An 18,163-nucleotide genomic window follows, 5' to 3' on the forward strand; every position below is an offset into this window, starting at 1 on the left:
AAGGATCGCCGGAGCCCAGCGGGTTGAGGCTGCGGTGGCCAGGAGCAGACACTGCACTTCAGTCTGGGCGACAGAGTGAGACTCCAACTCAAAAAAAAAATGTTAGCTGACCGTTATCTGTATCGTCATCTTTTTTTTTTGAGTCAGGGTCTCACCCTGTCGCAAGCACAATCACAGCTCACCGCAGACTCCACCTCCTGGACTCAGGCGATCCTTCTGCCTCAGTCTCCAAGAACCTGGGACTACAGGTGCGTACCACCACACCCAGCTAATTTTTTTTTTTTTTTTGGTAGAGACTAGGTCTCACTATGCTGCCCGGGCTGATGACTATTTTCTAACACAAAGCAAAGTATGAAGTAGTGGAATTCTTCTATTCAGAAGGGATCCTCTCATTGTTCTAACCCAGCTCATCTTGCATGAGAAAAGCATCTTTTTTTTTTTTTTTTTTGAGTTGGAGAATCACCCTGTCGCCCAGACTGGAGTGCAGTGGCACACTCCTGGTCACCGCAGCCTCAACCTGCTGGGCTCCGGCGATTCTTCTGCCTCAGTCTTCCAAGTAGCCGAAACTACAGGCACACGCTACCACACCTGGCTAGTTTTTTATTTATTGTAGAGACGAGGTCTCGTCAAGTTGCCTGGGTGGGTCTCGAACCTGCGGGCTCAGGCAATCCACTCGCCTCAGCTTCCCAAAATGCTGGGATTACAGGCTGAGCCAATGAGCCAGGCCAAGAAAATCACCTTAAATCTGTCTACCTTAGATCTCAGTGCTAAGCACTTGGCTCGTATTATCTCATTTAATCAGCAAGTGCACGACAGTTGTTACAGCACCCTAGAGTCCACGCTGCCTGTCTAAAAGTGACAGGGCACTCCATGCAGATATGCTGCGGCTTGAACAGGCTCCCCCAGCAGTTCCTGTCTGCATCTCCCTAGCTGCTGCCTGCCAGCCCAGACAATCGAGGGACAGTTCAGGCCAGTGAACACAAGTCATGTGTAGGGCCCATAAAAATCACATTCCTGGCCCATGAAGGCCCTGCATTTTGATGAGTAATAAAACTCTCCCCACCTGATGAGCTGTCGTCATTGGGCACAAGGCTTTCCTTTGCCCTGTAGCTGGGCAGGGGTGGGATGAGATCCATACATGGAAACATTTTTCTCTTAGCCAGATATTTTGCAGTCTGTGACATTCCAATCTGTCTGGTTCTGGTGACACCAAAGTGCCTTTGTCCAGGGGTCCAGCACAAGCTCACAGTCTGGCCTGGCAGTCAGGTAACCAAGAGCCTCGGTGGGTACCCTGTAAAATGCCCCCACTCTCCTAGCCTGCTTGTCCTCTAACCTCAGCCAAGGCCTCAGTTTCCCTTTTGGTAAAAGATTTTAGATAGGATGATTTCTGAAGATGGTTTTTAAAAAGACATTGACAAGATAAATTGGAATTCATTCACAAGGCATGATCACTTGTATGTAACGCATTTATTTAATGTTTTAAAGTCAAGCATCCTGGTAGTTGACTCTTGTTATAGTTGATTAAAGGAATGAAAAAGGAAAATATGAGAAAATCTCATGGCACAGGGCACCAAGATCAAACTGGAACACTGGTTCTCAAAAACTTGAACCCCAGGTTCCATGGTGCACCAATACCCTTAGGGTGCAGCAGTTGAACTTGCTCAAAGTGTGTGAGACCAAAGCCAAATGGGAAACTTGAAAGCACTAATAACAGAAATAATCTTAAAACACAAGGAAGGCCGGACTTGGTGGCTCAGTCTGTAATTCCAGCACTTTGGGAGGCCGAGGCAAGTGGATTGCCTAAACCTGCGGGTTCGAGACCTGCCCAGGCAACTTGGCAAGACCTCGTATCTACAATAAATAAAAAATGAGCCAGGTGTGGTAGTGCGCACCTGTAGCTCCAGCTACTTGGAAGGCTGAGGAGGAAGAATCGCCGGAGCCCAGCAGGTCAAGGCTGCGATGGCCAGGAGCATGCCACTACACTCCAATTTGGGTGACAGTGAGACTCCAACTCAAAAAAAAAAAAAAAAAAAGACACAGGGAAGAAAGTCTCCACAGATCTCCACAAGTCCCATAAAACAAAGCCAGGACAACAACTTCAACTATTCTTTCCAAAGAAGCTGAAGGCAAACATGTTCCTGTCATCAAAACTGTCATTGAGACATCCAGATTCGACTGCCTAGGTCTGGAGGATTTCATTTATTTTTTATTTTTTTATTTTTTGGGTTGGAGTCTTACTCTGTCGCCCAGGCTAAAGTGCAATGGCACGCTTATGGCCACCCCAGCATCGACCTGCTAGGCTCCAGTGATCCTTCCACCTCAGCCTTCTAAGTAGCCAGAACTACAGGTGCACGCTACCACACGGGCTAATTTTTGATTTATTGTAGAGACGAGGTCTTGCCAAGTTGCCCGGGCAGGTCTCAAACCCACAGGCTCCTCAGCCAATCTACTCACTTCGGCCTCCCAAAGTGCTGGGATTACAAGCTGAGCCATGGAGCCCGGCCTGCCTGGAGGATTGTAAACACCCTCCCCTCCTTGGGCCAGCAGCAAGTTGGGATAGGATTTCACTGCCATGGTTTTGCAGAACCGGGGAACTACTCAGCAGCATTCATTCATCTGTTCCACAAATATCCCTCCAGCATGGAGTCTATGCTACATACCTCATGAAAGGTGGGGGATCCTGTCCCAACCTCTCAGAGCTTGCATTCCTAATTCTAACCGTAAAAGTGCAGAGGAGGAAAGCAGAATACTGTGAGCACAGGAAACAGGAAGCCAGGCCTCGTCTGGGGCTGGGTGAAGTCAGGGGAGGTCTCCCTGAAGAAGTGACCTTAAGTTGACACTGAGGAGAGAGAAGCACTTGTCCAACTAAGGGCTAGGGACAGCTTAGACAGTGAAAAGAGCATTGTGTAGTCATTTTCCGTTGCTGAGAAACAATCTTAGTGGCTTAAACAATGCACTTATTATCTCACAGTTTCTGCGGGCAGGAGTCTGAGCACAGCTCACCTGGGTTCTCTGCTGAGAGTCTCAAAAGACTGCAGTCAAGGTGTTGGCTGGGCTGTGTTCTCACCTGGAGGCTCAACTGAGGAAGAATCCTCTTCCCAGCTCATTTGGGTTGCTGACAGACTCCACTTCCTTGCTGCTGTCTGACTGAGGGCTCTGGCTTCTTGCTGGCTGGGGGCTAGAGGCCACTACCGTTCCCAGCGACCACCCATGTGGGTTTCTCCAGCATGGCTGCCCACGTCATCCTTCCAGCGAGGAGGGTCTCTCTCTCACATTCTCACATAACGTGGCATAACCACAGGAGGGACAGCCCCTCGGCTTTGCCACATTCACAGTCCTGCCCACTTTGAGGGACTACATAAGGTGCGAATACCAGGAGGTATGACATCACCAGGAGTCATCCAGGAGCAAAGGCCCTGAGCAGGGCAGGGGCAGGTTGAGCTGGAGGACTGAAGCCACCGTGTGGGTGGATGAGAGAGGCCAGAGATGATGCCAAGCTGCAGGTAGGCCAGGACATGCGGGCTCCAGGGATACATGTTAGGAAGAATGGGAAGAGTGAGTGGAAAGCACAACCACATCTGTTTCCAAATGACAAATGCTTCTCTATGTAAAAACCATCAGAAGAATGCACTTGCAAGAACACCAGTTGCCTCCAGGGAAGGGAACCAGGTGGCTGGGGAACAGGAGCAAGAAGCGGACTTTGGAGTGTTCTGAATTTAGAACCACATGAATGAATGTATTGTGGTTAAGAAATAAATTCATTCATTCTTTATAAAGCTATCCCTTAGGTGGCAGTGTGAAGAAAGGATTGTGTGGCAGTGTGAAGAAACCCAGGTGGCTGCAGGGACATGGGTTAGGTGCCAAACAAAGGGAAGGGAGTCTTAGTAATCCAAATAAAACAGAGGACAAATGGCGACCATGGTCAAGGTAAAAATGCAGACTCTCTTTGGTATGGAGCCTTTCCTGCCATGCTTCCAGAACTCACTGCCTTCCCTCTTAGCTATCCTTTGCCCTACAGATGTGATCTGAAGATCTGGGCACCTTCTGACTTCAAGGACTAACAAATGGCTGATGGGTCTCCAACAGGTAAAGCCAGCTCCTTGTGCTAGTTCCATTACAAAGTGCTCACTTCTCTTTCTCTAATGCATTTGATGGTCACTTAAAAAAAAATTCTTCAAAGAGATTGCATTAGACGCCCCCCCCCCAAGAAAGAAAAAGAAAAGGAAACCTCCAGTATTAACTACAGAATCCTGATGGGTTATGATTGCATTATTTTTCCCTGAACACTATTCCCTGCATTCTTTTTTGTGCTCTAAATTACCAATTCCAGTCCCTGTGTAGCTAAATAATAATAATTACCATATAAATGAATATGCATATATGTCATTTTTCTCCCTAAAAGCAAGAAAGCCTGTTTATTTTGGATGAGGGTTTGTTTTGTTTTTGAACAACCAAAGCACATAATTAGAAGCCTAACCTCTTACTCTTGAAATCCTGTCTCCATCGGGAAGAGATGAAAAGGTACTGGATGCCCCTTGAAGGTTCGGAGAAATTTAAAACAAATTGAAGAGACATTTCTTTACTCTGCAGGTAGCAGTGGCTTGGACATGATTGGAATCACAGAACTGTAAGGCTAGAAGGGATTTCCATGCTCAAACCCAACCCTGTGGTTTTGCAGAGGGGAAACTGAGGCCTGAGGAAGCAACACTCTCACTAAAGTAACACTGCCCATGCCTTCATTAGGTGCAGCCTTTGAAACAAGAACAGGGTGGCCAACAGCAAAATGCTGTGTCCGCATCTCAGTTCTGGAACTTACTGTGGGACCTTTGGGCCAGACCAGATGTCCAGACAACAGCTACTATATCATCAAAATATTATAGAGTCACTATATATTAATTATAAAACAATATAATCCTATACTGTATGACTAATACTTATGTCTATAAGAATGTAATTGATATTGTCAATCAATAATACTAACAATAAATGTCATCATTCTTTTGATGATGGTGACAGCTGCTGGTGAAGACTTGGTCCTGTACTCTGCCTACACTGTAGGTACACTATGCAAAGAAGCTGTATAGACAAAGCTTTTAAATAAGCTCAAGAAGGGATTATAAAAGTTAAATGTGGCCTATGTGGTGGCTCATGCCTGTAATCCCAGTACTTTGGGAGGTCGAGGTGAGAGGATTACTTGAGCCCAGGGGTTTGAGATCAGCCTGGGCAACACAGCAAGATCTTGTCTCTACAAAAATTAAAAATTTAAAAATTTAAAAAACCAGCCAGGCATGACGGTGCATACCTGTAGTCCCAGCTACTTAGGAGGCTGAGGTGGGAGGATTGCCTGAGCCTAGGAGGTCAAGACTGCTGTGACAGCCTAGGCAACAGACTGAGACTCCAACTAAAAAAAAAAAAAATGCAGGTTTGAAAGACTATTCTAGATCACTGAAGGCATGTTTGGGATATCCAGTTGAAATAACAGAGAGAACCACCAAATTTTCTCCAGAAGCCATCATTCAGTGACATACAGAGATTAAAAAAAAAAAAAATTGGAAAAAGAAACCTGTCCAGGCCAACTCGATCCTCTTTCTAAACCATGCAGCTTTCTTAGACTCTGGAACAGGGAAGAAGGGCAGCACAGCTTCAAGGGGCATATGTAGCCACTGAGATGCACAGATTACCACTTGACAAGCCCGCCCAGCACCCTCCACCTATTCTAGTTGGAATGCTTACATGCCAGAAACATTTAAGCTGGGATGCAGTGACTTGTAAAAATAATTTACACAACACAGTATTACTTTACATCTTTTGAGGCTGGAAAGGACGACGACTTATGGGGTGGCTCAGTGATATCTACATGCCTCAGCTTCTATGCCAGCAGTTCAGGTCCCCATGACATGACAGTGTGTTTCTCCCTTCCTTTCTGTCTTCCATCCCTGCCTCCCTCCCGCCCATGGCCTTCCCCTTCCGCAATAGTTAGGAGTCACCGATGCCCCCTCCATGGCCAGGTCCCTCCTCCTGCTGCACTCAAGTCCATCTCCAGCCAACATTGTGACTACACTTTTGCTTATTTATTTGATTTGTTGACTGTCCCCCCATGACTAGAATTTTTGCTCCTTGAGGGCAAGGTGTTTAACTCTTCTGTTCACTGCTTTGGTTCCAATGCCAAGACGAGTTTTTCGGTACAGGTTAGACATAGATTAAGTTTCCTGGTATGCAATTTAAATTACAATAGGGTCAGCATTCAGACATCTTTCTTATCTGTACATGACCTTCATCCAACCGACCAGGTATACCAGACCTGACCACCTTGCGGGCTGGAATGTATGGATCTACCAGTGCAGTGAAGCACGGAAACAATAGGGAATTACCCAAAACACAGACAGGATGTTCTAAGAAAAGCCCAAGTCTAGTTAGGCAGCAACTTTCATTATTTAGAAGGTCCTTGTGACCTTAGAAGGTAGAGATATGGTGATCAAAACTCAAGACCAGACACCTGCAACCCACCCCTCAGCTCATGATTTGCTTAATCACGGTTATAAAACTATAGAAAGCTTGTCAAATGCAAGCATGTGTCCTTTCTCTTAAGGCACCCATGCCTGTTGGGTATGTCTCTTTCTTTCTAATAAATTCTGTCTTAAACTATACTTGGGACTCACTCTGAAATGCTTTTCTGTGGTGAAGTCAAAGAACCCAAGAAGCAAAAACACACTGCACCCCACCCAGCATCAGTGCTAAGAAGAGTAAAGATCTGTTGCCTATGAGAACAAATGAATGAATGAATGAGTGCTTTCAGGAAACACTGGCTGGGGAGGTCAACAAATCGTGGCAAGGTATCTGGTAATGATAGCAGTGGAGGGACATGGCAGGTTATAGGGGAACATGTGGCGGTCTGTGAATGGCACAAAATATGACAGGGAGTAGATGGTCTTTCCATAGCCTCAGCACTCTTCTCCAGGGGTGCAGAGCATAACCCTGGAGCTACAGGTCAAAGTGCCAGCCCTGTGTATCACATGCCTGGGTCTACGCTGACCAGCCCTTCCACATCTGACCGTGTGGCTCTGGGTATGCCTTAGGCCCTGCATCTGTAAAATGGGGACACAATAACATTGGCTATGTAGGGTCACATGCTGGGCATAGGGACTGGTGCAGGGCTCAGGTGCATGATGAGTTCAGTTCTCCAGCTTTTTCCAGGGTGAGTTGGAGGACCAGAGAAGAAGACCTAGGCTTGTCTGCCCTCCTGCCTGCTGGGACCTCAGAGCCTTCCGCCTTCCAGTGGTCAGCTGGGCTCCAGCTCCCAGCTTCTGCTGCACCAAGGCCGCCAATCAAAGCAAACACTTTTGAGGCCAATTGCGGTGGCTCACACCTGTAATCCCAGCACTTTGAGAGGCCAAAGTGGGAGGATTGCTTGAGCCCAGGAGTTCAAGACCAGACTGGGCAACATAGTGAGACTTCGTCTCTACAAAAAAACAAAACAAAAACCAAAACTAACCAGGCATGGTGGCATGCGCCTATAGGCCTAGCTGCTCTGGAGGCTGAGATGGAAGAATTGCTTGAGCCCAGGGAGTCAAGGCTGCCGTGAGTTGTGATCGTGCCACTGCACTCCAGCCTGGGAGAGAGTGAGACCCCAATTTAAAAAAAGAAAAAAAAGAGCAAACACTCTTGACCAGGAGTCCCTGCTCTAGTTCCTGGATCACAAATGCTGGGGTCATAAGCATCTTTGAGAAGGAGAAGAGGGGTTGTTTACAATCCAGCGTGGGGAAGTCTCGCTGCCTTTGCTAAGACTGAGACAGACAGTGGAGCCATCTCCGCTGGGACTTTTGTTTGGCAGGGGTGGCACTTGGGCTCATGAATATTTTTCAGGAGTACTATTCCTGGGGATAGGAACTGCAGAAGTACTCCTTTCTGGGTGTTTAGAATCAGTGCTAATCAGCTGGGAGTCCTGGTTGCAGGAACTCTTGAGTATGCTGAATTTGAAACATCGCCTGATGTTCAGGACTGTATCCAGCTGTGCTTTTAAACACAGCCCTCACCCCTGCCGAGGGGGTTCTAGTACACTTCAGCCAAAGGATTACCACTCAGCTATATTTGGCCAAATTCGATGAGTAGCTATCACTGATGAAAAGGAGAAAACGGCTTGACTTTAAAGATCCAAGGGAAGAAAAGCAGACTCACTTGAATGCGTCCAGCCTGGTGATGTGTGACACAAGAGTTTAACCTGACCTGGCGAACTTGTAATAAATGATGGATTGAGGCACAGAGCAATTTTGTATGGGAAAGTGCCGGCCTGCTCCAATCAAACTCGGCTACCTGTTCTACCTTTTATTCCCTGACAAAAGATTGGGCGTTTCCCAGATAACAGAGATGGGAACCCTTTAAAAGAGTGACCACTTGATGGGTCAGCTTTTGTTGTTTTTGTTTTTGAGTAGGGGTCTCATTCTGTTGCCCAGGTTGGAGTACAGTGATGCAATCATGGCTCACTGTCACCTCGACTTCCCGGGCTCAGGCAATCCTTCCGCTTCAGCCTTTTGAGCACCATACCCAGTTAATTTTTAAAAATTTTTTTGTAGAGACAAGGTCTTGCTATATTGCCGATGCTGGTCTTGAACTCCTGGGCTCAAGCAACTCTCCCGCCTCAGCCTCCCAAAGTGCTGGGATTACAGGCGAGAACCACCATGCCTGGCTGATGGGTTGATTTTAAGAAAAGTTGCCCTGAGGTTGGTTGAACTGAGTATGGAGTCATGTGGGGGCTGGATTGTCTGGCCCCTGCCTCGGTTCTGGCTGACATTCCCTCGGCCTCAGATGACCCCTCCACAGCCTGCCCCAGTCCCTACCTCTAGCGGCTTCTGTAGCAACCCGACTCTCGCGGGCCTGGTTTCCCTTCACATGTTGTGGCTTCCCCCTCAACCCCCTTCTCACAGTCTTGCCTTGCCTTGCTCATGTGTGGCTCTGTCTCTGAGCGGGCGGTGAGCCCAAGGCACACAAGACCACTGTGCTGGAAGTGGGGACAGTTGGGAGTGGGGGGCAGTAAGGTGCTCAGGTGCAGGCAGGGGTCCCAGCAATGAGGTTAATGCAGTGCCTGCGATAGGCCTTCAATTAGAGTCTGCAGAATGGAGGCAGGTGGGCTTGGGAGTAGCATGACCATTAGTTAAAATGAAAGTCCTTGGTGAAGCTGGCCTTTCTGCCAATGTTCCTAGAGCATGGAAGTTCGCTTTTGTTTGTTTGTTTGTTTGGTTTTTTTTTTTTGAGTTGGAGTCTCACTCTGTCACCCAGACTGGAGTGCAGTGGCCACACCCGGCCACCGTAGCCTCGACCTGCTGGGCTCTGGCGATTCTTCCCCCTCAGCCTTCCAAGTAGCTGGAACTACAGGTGCGCGCTACCACACCCGGCTCATTTTGATTTATTGTAGAGATGAGGTCTCGCCGAGTTGCCCAGGCGGGTCTCAAACTCGCAGGCTCAGGCAATCCACTCACCTCAGCCTCCCAAAGGCACGGGATTATAGGCTGAACCACCCAGCCCGGCTGGGGGAAGTTTGCTTTTTATCAAGAGCTGAAGAGAAAGGACAGACATTTTCGTGATGACATGAAAGTATTATTTACAACAGGGACTGGCTAATTATAGCCCCCAGGCCAGCCAAATCTGGCCTTCCGCCTACTTTTGTTGATAAAGTTTTATTGGCATAGAGTCATGCCCTTTCCTTTACGTATTGTGTGCAGCTGTTTCTGCATTATGTCTAAGTTCAGTAGTATTGGCCAGGTGCAGAGGCTCACACCTGTAATCCCAGCACTTTGGGAGGCTGAGAAGGGAGGATCACTTGAGCCCAGAAGTTTGAGACCAGTCTGGGCAGCATAGCGAGACCCTGTCTCTACAGAATAAAAAAGAAAGAAAGAAAAATTATCCAGGCATGGTAGTACATGCCTGTGGTCCCAGCTACTTGGGAGGCTGAAGCGGAAGGATCACCTGAGCACAGGAATTGGAGGCTGCAATGAGCCACCATCGTGCCACTGTGCTCCAGCATGAACAACAGAGTGAGAGCCCGACTTGTTAAAAAAAAATAGTTGAGTAGTTTTGGTAGAGGCCATATAGGCTGCAAAGCCTAAAATATTGACTATGTGGCCTTTACAGAAAATGTGTGTCTACCCCTGATTTAAAACAGCCTCTGGACTCTGGGCACTTGCCTTCACCTGGACAGAAGACCTTTGGCTCACTGGACAGTTTGAAGTCAGAGGAAAACATACTGCTCAGAGCTAGTTTTGAGCCTCAGACAGCAGCTGGGTTGTCCTCTCGTGATGTAGATGCAGAGACAACCGATGAGAACTGCTACTCATTTACCAGTGTGCTAGAAAGACTGCTGGGTATCCTTTCAGATTTTGGGCCTCCAAATCTTTTTTTTTTTTTTCTTTTCAGTCAGAGTCTCTCTGTTACCCGGGCTGGAGAGCAGTGACACGATCACAGCTCATGGCTGTATCTCCTGGGCTCAGGTGATCCTTAGCCTCCTGGGTATCTGGGACTACAGACACATGCCACCACACCTGGCTAATTGTTTTGTATAGATGAGGTCTTGCTATGTTGCAGGCTGGTCTTGAACTACTAGGACCAAGCGATCCTCCCACCTCAGCCTCCCAAAGTGCTGGGATTACAGGCATCCAGCCCCAAATAATTTTTTTTTTTGAGTCAGAGTATCTTTCTGTCACCCTGGCTGGAGTGCAGTGGCACGCTCATGGTCACCACAACCTTGACTGGCTGGGCTTGGGCGATCCTTCCGCCTCAGCCTTCCAAGTAGCTGGAACTACAGGCACGCGCTACCACGCCCGGCTAATTTTTTGATTTATTGTAGAGATGAGGTCTCGCCAAGTTGCCCAGCTGGTATCAAACCTGTGGTCTCAGGCAATCCTCTCACCTCCACCTCCCTAAGTGCTGGGATTATAGGCATGAGCCACCACGCTTGGCCTCAATCAATTTTTAAATGAGGGACAGGAAGAGAGAGTATGTGTCTGTATGTCTGTGCACGTGTACACATGTATTTTTTTAAAAAGCACACAAATTCTGGTTCTGAGCAAGATGGAGTAAACACCCCCACCTTGTTGCCCCTGCTGGTAGCAGCTATAATGCATGCGTAGAATACACGGGGCAGTTATTAAAGAACTCAAAAAAAAAAGTTACTCAATAGTACTATACTAGGGAAGAAGACTAGAATTCTAAATACTGCCAAGTCAGGATCTCCTGGTCTGGTCTTAGGGCAACCTGAAATCACTAGTGGGCACCGGGTGGAAACAGAGAGGGCCGGGGGAGGGCTGGAAAGGGACTCAACACTCCATGGGGGCTTTGTTTTTTGAGTTTCTCTGTTTCCTCGGGCTCCAGGCTATCCCGCTGAGGCTGTGGTGGCACAGCTGTGACAAAGGGGGCCTGCAGGTGCCTGAAACTCTGAAGGAGGGGATCCTTCTTTCCCAATCCCAAGATAATAGAGCAAAACTCTGCTAATGTTTCCTCTTTCTGCCCTCCTGTCACTTGGCCCTGGTCATGGGGGTAGTCCCAGGAAGCATGTGACAGAGCAGAATAAATAGAACCCCAGGTTTCTGGCTAAAAGAAGAACACCAAGGAAGATGCCAGAAAGGGGAGCTCAGGAAAGTAATGAAGGACAGTTGTTTATGAACTCGAGGGCTCACCCTCAAGCTGTGTATGGGGGAGGGGGGACCAAAATAACCCGGAATTATCTTTGGAAGGGCGGGAACCTTGTAGTGCAGGCTTCCCCTCCTAGGTGAGTGTTCTAGGAACCCATTGGCATCCATGTAGCAGCCAGTGTTGTTGTGGTTGGCTGCGTTTGGCTTCAGTGAATCCATTTTGTAGTGATTCTTTCAGTGTGTTTGCTTATTTCATGATGAGTGATTTATGAGCACAACTGCCCACACTGTGCTAAGTGTTCAGCAGTTTTGGACCAAAAATGACAGGACCCCTGTGCCTCACTCTCCCTACTCACCCGACCTCGCCCTGAATGACTTTTTTTTTGTTTGTTTGCCCAGATGAAAAATGTCCTCAAAGGGAAACATTTTGCCGATGTGGAAGAGGTGAAACAAAAAATGGCAGAAGCCTAAAAGGCATCAAAATGGATATGTTCAGAAACTGTTTTGAGCTGTGGAAAGAGCGTCCCGATAGGTGTATTGCATCCACGGAGAGGACTTAGAAGGTGACTGATGCTTAAACATGTAAGAATAAATACACATTTTTAATAAGTAAATTCTGGGTTCGGGGGGTCCCCCTTCATATGTGCGGGTCTGACTCTAGACAGCATTCCTAGTACACTGAGAGATGAACCACTGTACAGCTCACGGCCAGCTGCCCCAGCATGGCACACACGCAGCACAGAGCTGCACAGCCACTGCACAGGTGCTGAGAACAGGACTGACTCAGAGACCACGCCCAGAGAAGCAGGGGGAATGTGCAGTCTGAGCCCACCTGAATCTTCACCTGCTAAGATAAAAACATTCGCATGGGATTTCAACAAGACCCAGAGTCTCATAACAATAATTTTAAAAATCTATGGTACCAAATTACTTAGCAAGAGTTTTCAAATTTTGCTCTGTAAAAGGCACTGTTAAGAGAACTGGGCGAAGCTAGGCTCGGTGGCTCAGTCTGTAATCCCGCACTCTGGGAGGCTGAGGTGAGTGGATTGCCTGAGCCCGCGTGCAAAGCCCTCCCGCAGCAAGCATCAGTGCCAGCAGATGGGCGCTCTGCTTGCTGTCCTGCTCCTGAGCCCTGTCCTGTCTTCTCCACCCTCCTCTGTGCCCCGAGAGGCTGGCCTCAGTGGAGTGCTTCATTTGGACTCCTGCCTTTGGCTTCACTGGATCTGGCCAAAGAGGGCACCAGTGGGAGATCAAAGCACGGAAGGCAAGAGTCTGGGACACCCCCTAATTTTTGCTCTGCCCCTGTGCAATTTTTACTCTTCCATCTGCCTCTTCTTCCGTCTCCTGGGGCTTCCACGGCTCCAGACAACCCTCTCCCTACCCTTACCCCTCCAGGGTCAGGGGTGTGGAAGCTTCCTGCTGCCGCCGGGGCACTTCACTGCCGCCTGTGGGTTGCCGCAACTCGCCCGCACTTCTGCAATTGTCCTTTCAGTAAATTCCCTCTGTGACCACTCTGCGTGGGCCAGTTCTTTCCTGTGGGCATCGTGATAGGTACAACCAATTCTACACTGGTACTTTTCCTCCAACCAAGGTGAAGTCCACATCCGCAGACTAACCTTCACCAAACTCCTGTGGGTCTGCTTTACCGCCTCTGTGCGCCTTCGGTCATCTAGGCTCTCAGAGATGAGCACACACCCCCACCCTCCCCTCCGACCTGGGGACAGAGCCCCATTTTGCTGGAGTCTTACCCGCTTGACACATTCTTCTTCAGCCAGGCGTTCCTGAATCAACTGGATAAGCAGCCTACTGGGAAGTGTCTAAAGGAAACAGGACACACAGGATGAGAACCTGAACTTGCATCTTGAAACTTTTTGTTTTTTGAGTCAGACCTCACTCTGTCACCCAGTCTGGAGTGCAGTGGCAAGATCACAGTTCACTGCATCCTCTATCTTCTGGGTTTGGGCGATCCTCCCGCCTCAGCCTCCCGAGTAGCTGGGACTATAGGCACGTGACACCATGCTCCACTAATTTTTTCATTTTCTGTTTCCCAGGCTGATCTCAAACTTCTGGGTTTAAGCGATCCTCCCATCTCAGTCTTCTAAAGTGCTGAGATTATAAGTGTGAGTTACCGTGCTCTCTTTGAACTTAAAAGGGCACGCACTGAGCCGGGCTCGGTGGCTCAGCCTGTAATCCCGCGCTTTGGGAGGCTGAGGTGAGTGGATTGCCTGAGTCCGCGGGTTCGAGACCCACCTGGGCAGCGAGACCTCATCTCTACAATAAATCCAAAAATCAGCCGGATGTGGTAGCACGCGCCTGTAGTTCCAGCTACTTGGAAGGCTGAGGCAGAAGGATCGCCAGAGCCCAGCAGGTCGAGGCTGCGGTGGCCGGGAGCGGCCACTGCACTCCAGTCTGGGCAACTGAGTGAGACTCCAACTCAAAAAAAAAAAAAAAATACAAAAATTAGCCAGATGTGGTGGCGCAGGCCTGCAGTCCCAGCTGCTTGGGAGGCTGAGGCAGAAGGATCGCCTCAGCCCAGAAGGTTGAGGCTGCAGTGAGCCAGGATCCCGCCACTATGCTCCAGCCTGGGTGACAGAGTGAGACCCTGTCTCTAAGTAAGTAAGTAAGTAAATAAATAAATATTGACCAGCAGACCACTGCCCTGGCACCAAAATAGTGCCAAGGACATAGGAAGCCCTGCTGATGAATGAACTGATGAAGCTTCAAATTCCTTAATTCATTCAACAAGCAGTAAAAACGACAGCCAGCATTTGTTGGGTGTGTACAGTGGGCCAGGCACTATGTTGAATATTACATGATTTGAGTTTTAGATCAACCCTGCACGGTCTGTACTATTTTTGTTCCTTTTTTACAGATGGGGAAGCTGAGCCTCAGAGAGGTTAAGCTACTTCCTTGGGTTTCACGGTCAGAGAGGAGCGGAGGCAGGACTTGAAGCCACACAGGTCTAGCCAGCCAAGGCAGGTTTGAGAATGACAAACGCAGGAAAGGGAGATTGTGAGGAGGAAGCTGAAGGCAGCCTTCCTTCTGCTTTCCTTTTCAGTAAAAGAGACCAAGAGAACGTGCCTCAAAGAGTTGCTGTGGGGATTAAATGAGATAATAATGTGACAAGTATGGGATGTCACAAGGGCTCAGTGCTGTGGCACTTACTATGCCCTGAGCACCTTGATGGATTCTGCACGCTTACACCTGGTCTGTGTCACCTTCTTTTAGTACACGTCAGGAGCCAAGAATCTTCCCCAACGGGTGCCAGCCAAAGAACACAGGCGGAAAGGCAGCAGGTCTGGATGGGGCACATGCCCTCTGCAGCCCACATGGCAGGGGAGGAGCGGACAGCTTTGATCCCACCCACGTCTCTGATAAAGCACGTGGGAAGCAGAAATAAACTCCAAACACAAGGGCCATGCTAGGGATGGGGGATTCCTGATACAGCCTCTTCTGCAGAGCCTAGACTCAGCCTCAGCATGAGGGCTCATCGCTGTCCTCCCCACCTCCCCCTACTTCCCTACCCCCTCCCAGTAGGCTTCCTACTCTTAGTTGCTGCGCTCCGGCCATCTCGGAGATGAGCGCACGCCTCCACCTTTCCCTGTAACAATACTGTAGCCTTTGCTGGTATTTTTATTTTTCATATATCCCACTTCTGGGAACACAGTCTCCCTAAGTTCCTTTGAGGAGTCACCCTCTTACGCTTCAGCCTATATGGTTTGGGTGTGGCTGACCCCCCTCTCAGACCCAGAGGAGGGCCCTGATTGGTCCAAGCTGATCTGCATGTCACATCCTGGCCACTGGGATTGCTTCAGAAGCTGTCTGCGACCCAATCGCTACCAATGAAAGCCAGGCCCACGACATCAGTGCAATTGTCAGGGCAGGAATCCTTGTTTTCCATCAGATCAGAAGCTGAGAGAATGTAAGAAGTGGAGCTGCAGCAGCCACTTTGCAGGCCTGAGGGGTGTGTAAGGCAGCACAAAGGGAAAGAAAAAAACCAGGCTCAGCCCTAGAATGGCTTTTCCAGGGATGTGGAATTGGAGGAAAAAGACAGTAGACGGTGGAAAAATGGGGGAGGAGGCACCCCTCCTAGGAAGGCACCCCTCCTTATCACATGTTCACTTAAAAGCTATGGGGCCACATAACAAGGAGAGAGAACGAATGAATAAATGAATGAGTGATGCGTAGAGAAGAAAGGAGACCAGAGAGGCAAGGAGGAGGCCAGTTGGCATCCAGTCCCTGGATGGGTTTGGGTCAGTCCCACCCAAACCACGTAGACTGGTGGCAACATCCCCTGAGAAAGTATCAGCCTCACCTCCCACCCCTCAAATTTCTCCCAACTTAAGCTAGCAGTTCTCAACCTGATCATGCAACAGAATCCTGGCAGGGTTTGTGAAAACACAGATTGCTGGGCCCCACCCCAGGAGTTCTGATTTGGGGTTGAGTTAAGACCGTGCATCTCTAATGACTTCTTTTTTTTTTTGAGTTGGAGTCTCACTCTGTCGCCCAGACTGGAGGGCAGTGGCCGCTCCCGGTCACTGCAGCCTCAACCTGCTGGGCTCCGGTGATCCTTCCACCTCAGCCTTCCAAGTAGCTGGAATTACAGGCGTGTGCTATCACGCCCGGCTGATTTTTTTTTGATTTATTGTAAAGATGAGGTCTCGCCAAGTTGCCCAGGCGGGTCTTGAACCCGCGGGCTCAGGCAATCCACTCACCTCGGCCTCCCAAAGCGCAGGATGACAGGCTGAGCCACCAAGCCCGGCTCTAAGGACTTTTCAAATGATGGGAATGCTGCTGGTCACTTGAAAAGTCATTAGGGGACACACCTGGAGAGCCTCTGGCTGAAGCCAACCTGACCGCCAGAGTCCTTCATGTGGGGGAGGGGGGAGTTGCTGGGTGGGGGTCTTTCTGCCAGTGTCCATTTCCTCCCAGGCATTCAGGTACCTCCAGCTTGGTGAGAGGGTATAGGCAGGAAGCAACCCTGCATTGCCCTCCCCCTCCTGGCTTTTCCTCATCCCCCCTTTCCCCTTTCATTCTTTCCTGTCCTCTCAGGTCCCCTCCTCACCCCAGACAGAGCCGGGTTCCATCCTGAGGCCATTTTCCCTGACAACACCCATTCAGGAGGCGGCATTCAAACAGGTACAGGACGCGGGGTGAGGGGGGCAGCCGGGGATGCAGGGGGTGCCAGCCCGTCAAAGAACCCAGGCGGAAAGGCAGCAGGTCCGGATGGGGCACAGCGCCCCCTGCAGCTCACGCGGCAGGGGACAGGCGGGCAGCTTTGAGCAGAAGCTACTCCCCAGTGCCCCCCGTCGCTCCCCGCCACTGTGCTGTCTGCGTGCCAGCTTTGATGTGTCACATCAGCAGCGGGGGCTTTCAGGGGGCCTCTTCTCGAAGCCCTGCCAAACTGCCTGAGCAAGAATCAGGCTCCCTCCTTCCAGAGTTCTGTGATGCTCTCCCACCCCAGCCCCCAAAGCCTGGCATTTGGGGGAGGACAGGGGCAAGTTGATGGAATTCAGTGAGGACTCTCCTGGCCACAGAGAAGGCCCATCTCCCTCTAACCCCCGCCCCTGGCCTCCATGCTTGGTTGCTTCCTCGCTCTTAGAGGCAGGATGGGCTGCGTTTGCTGCTATTTGGACCGTTCTCTGTTCTCTCTTCCCTGTCCGGCCTGGGGGCAGATCACCGATCTGTGACCCCTTGAAGGATGCACTGTTGTGTTTTGGGAGTCAGCTGAGTGTGGACTCTCCCTCCCCCCGCCCCCGGGCGTCACTTGACTTCCCCACGCCTGGGCTTCCTCACCCTGGGACTGTTGTCCTGTCCCATCGCCAGGTCCCACTCTCAGGGACCCTAATGTCACCTTGGTGGGTAACACATGCTCAGAAGTCGTGGGTGTTTTGAGCCACAGTATGAACTTGGGTAGTAGAGCAGGGGGGTAACAGTTGAGATGCCCTGGTCTGCCCCCCTTGCCCTCACCCCTTTCTTTGTAAAGGCGCTCCTTCTGGTAGGGAGGGAGCCCAGTACTTGGATATGAGCTCCCTGAGGCCTGATCAGAGCGTCCTTTAAAGACAACTCTCACTTCAAAGTTTCTGCTGCTTCTTGGGGTTGTCAGGACAGGTTAGGAAATGTACTATCTCCTAGGGAGTCTGGAAGGGGGAGGCAGAAGATTTGGGGGGCTGGGACAAGAGGAAGGGAGGGGAGAGGAGAAGAGGCTTTGAAGGCGGGAGCAGAGCTCACAGCATGGCATCTGGACAGGCCCACAGAGGGAGGTGGCGGCAAGACAGACCTTGGAATGGAGAAAGGCCTTGAATTGGAAAAGAAGCCACAAAGCCAGGGACTTGGGCGTATTGGGGCTGGGGTCACCTGCTTCCTCCCCAAGCCTTCAGCAAAGGTCTGTTCTACGCCACCGCCTTGAGTGGCTGACTCAGGAAGGGAGGAGCTGCAGGTGTCCTGCTCAGCCTGCAAAGGAGGGGGAGCAGCGAGGCTGGCCGGAGACATTGGCTGCAGGGGAAGAAACCATCCACCAGGACTTGGACACCAGGGCTGAG

At 49.9% G+C, this 18,163-nt stretch overlaps 1 protein-coding gene across 1 annotated transcript in view; it reads right to left on the reverse strand.

Moving 5' to 3' along the window:
* The window catches only part of LOC103251725 (adenylate kinase 8-like), a gene marked incomplete at its 3' end in the record, with an annotated part of 88,711 nt that overhangs the window by 53,077 nt on the left and 17,471 nt on the right, over nt 1–18,163 (reverse strand). Inside the window, exon 4 of the mRNA XM_021708710.1 lies at nt 13,370–13,438. Coding sequence (XP_021564385.1) covers nt 13,370–13,438 — 69 coding nt within the window. The remainder of the gene's footprint in view (nt 1–13,369; nt 13,439–18,163) is intronic.

This window comes from Carlito syrichta, unplaced genomic scaffold (genome assembly GCF_000164805.1).
Source record: "Carlito syrichta isolate Samal-C Ts95f unplaced genomic scaffold, Tarsius_syrichta-2.0.1 Scaffold144091, whole genome shotgun sequence".
Classification (NCBI taxonomy): Eukaryota; Metazoa; Chordata; class Mammalia; order Primates; family Tarsiidae; genus Carlito; species Carlito syrichta.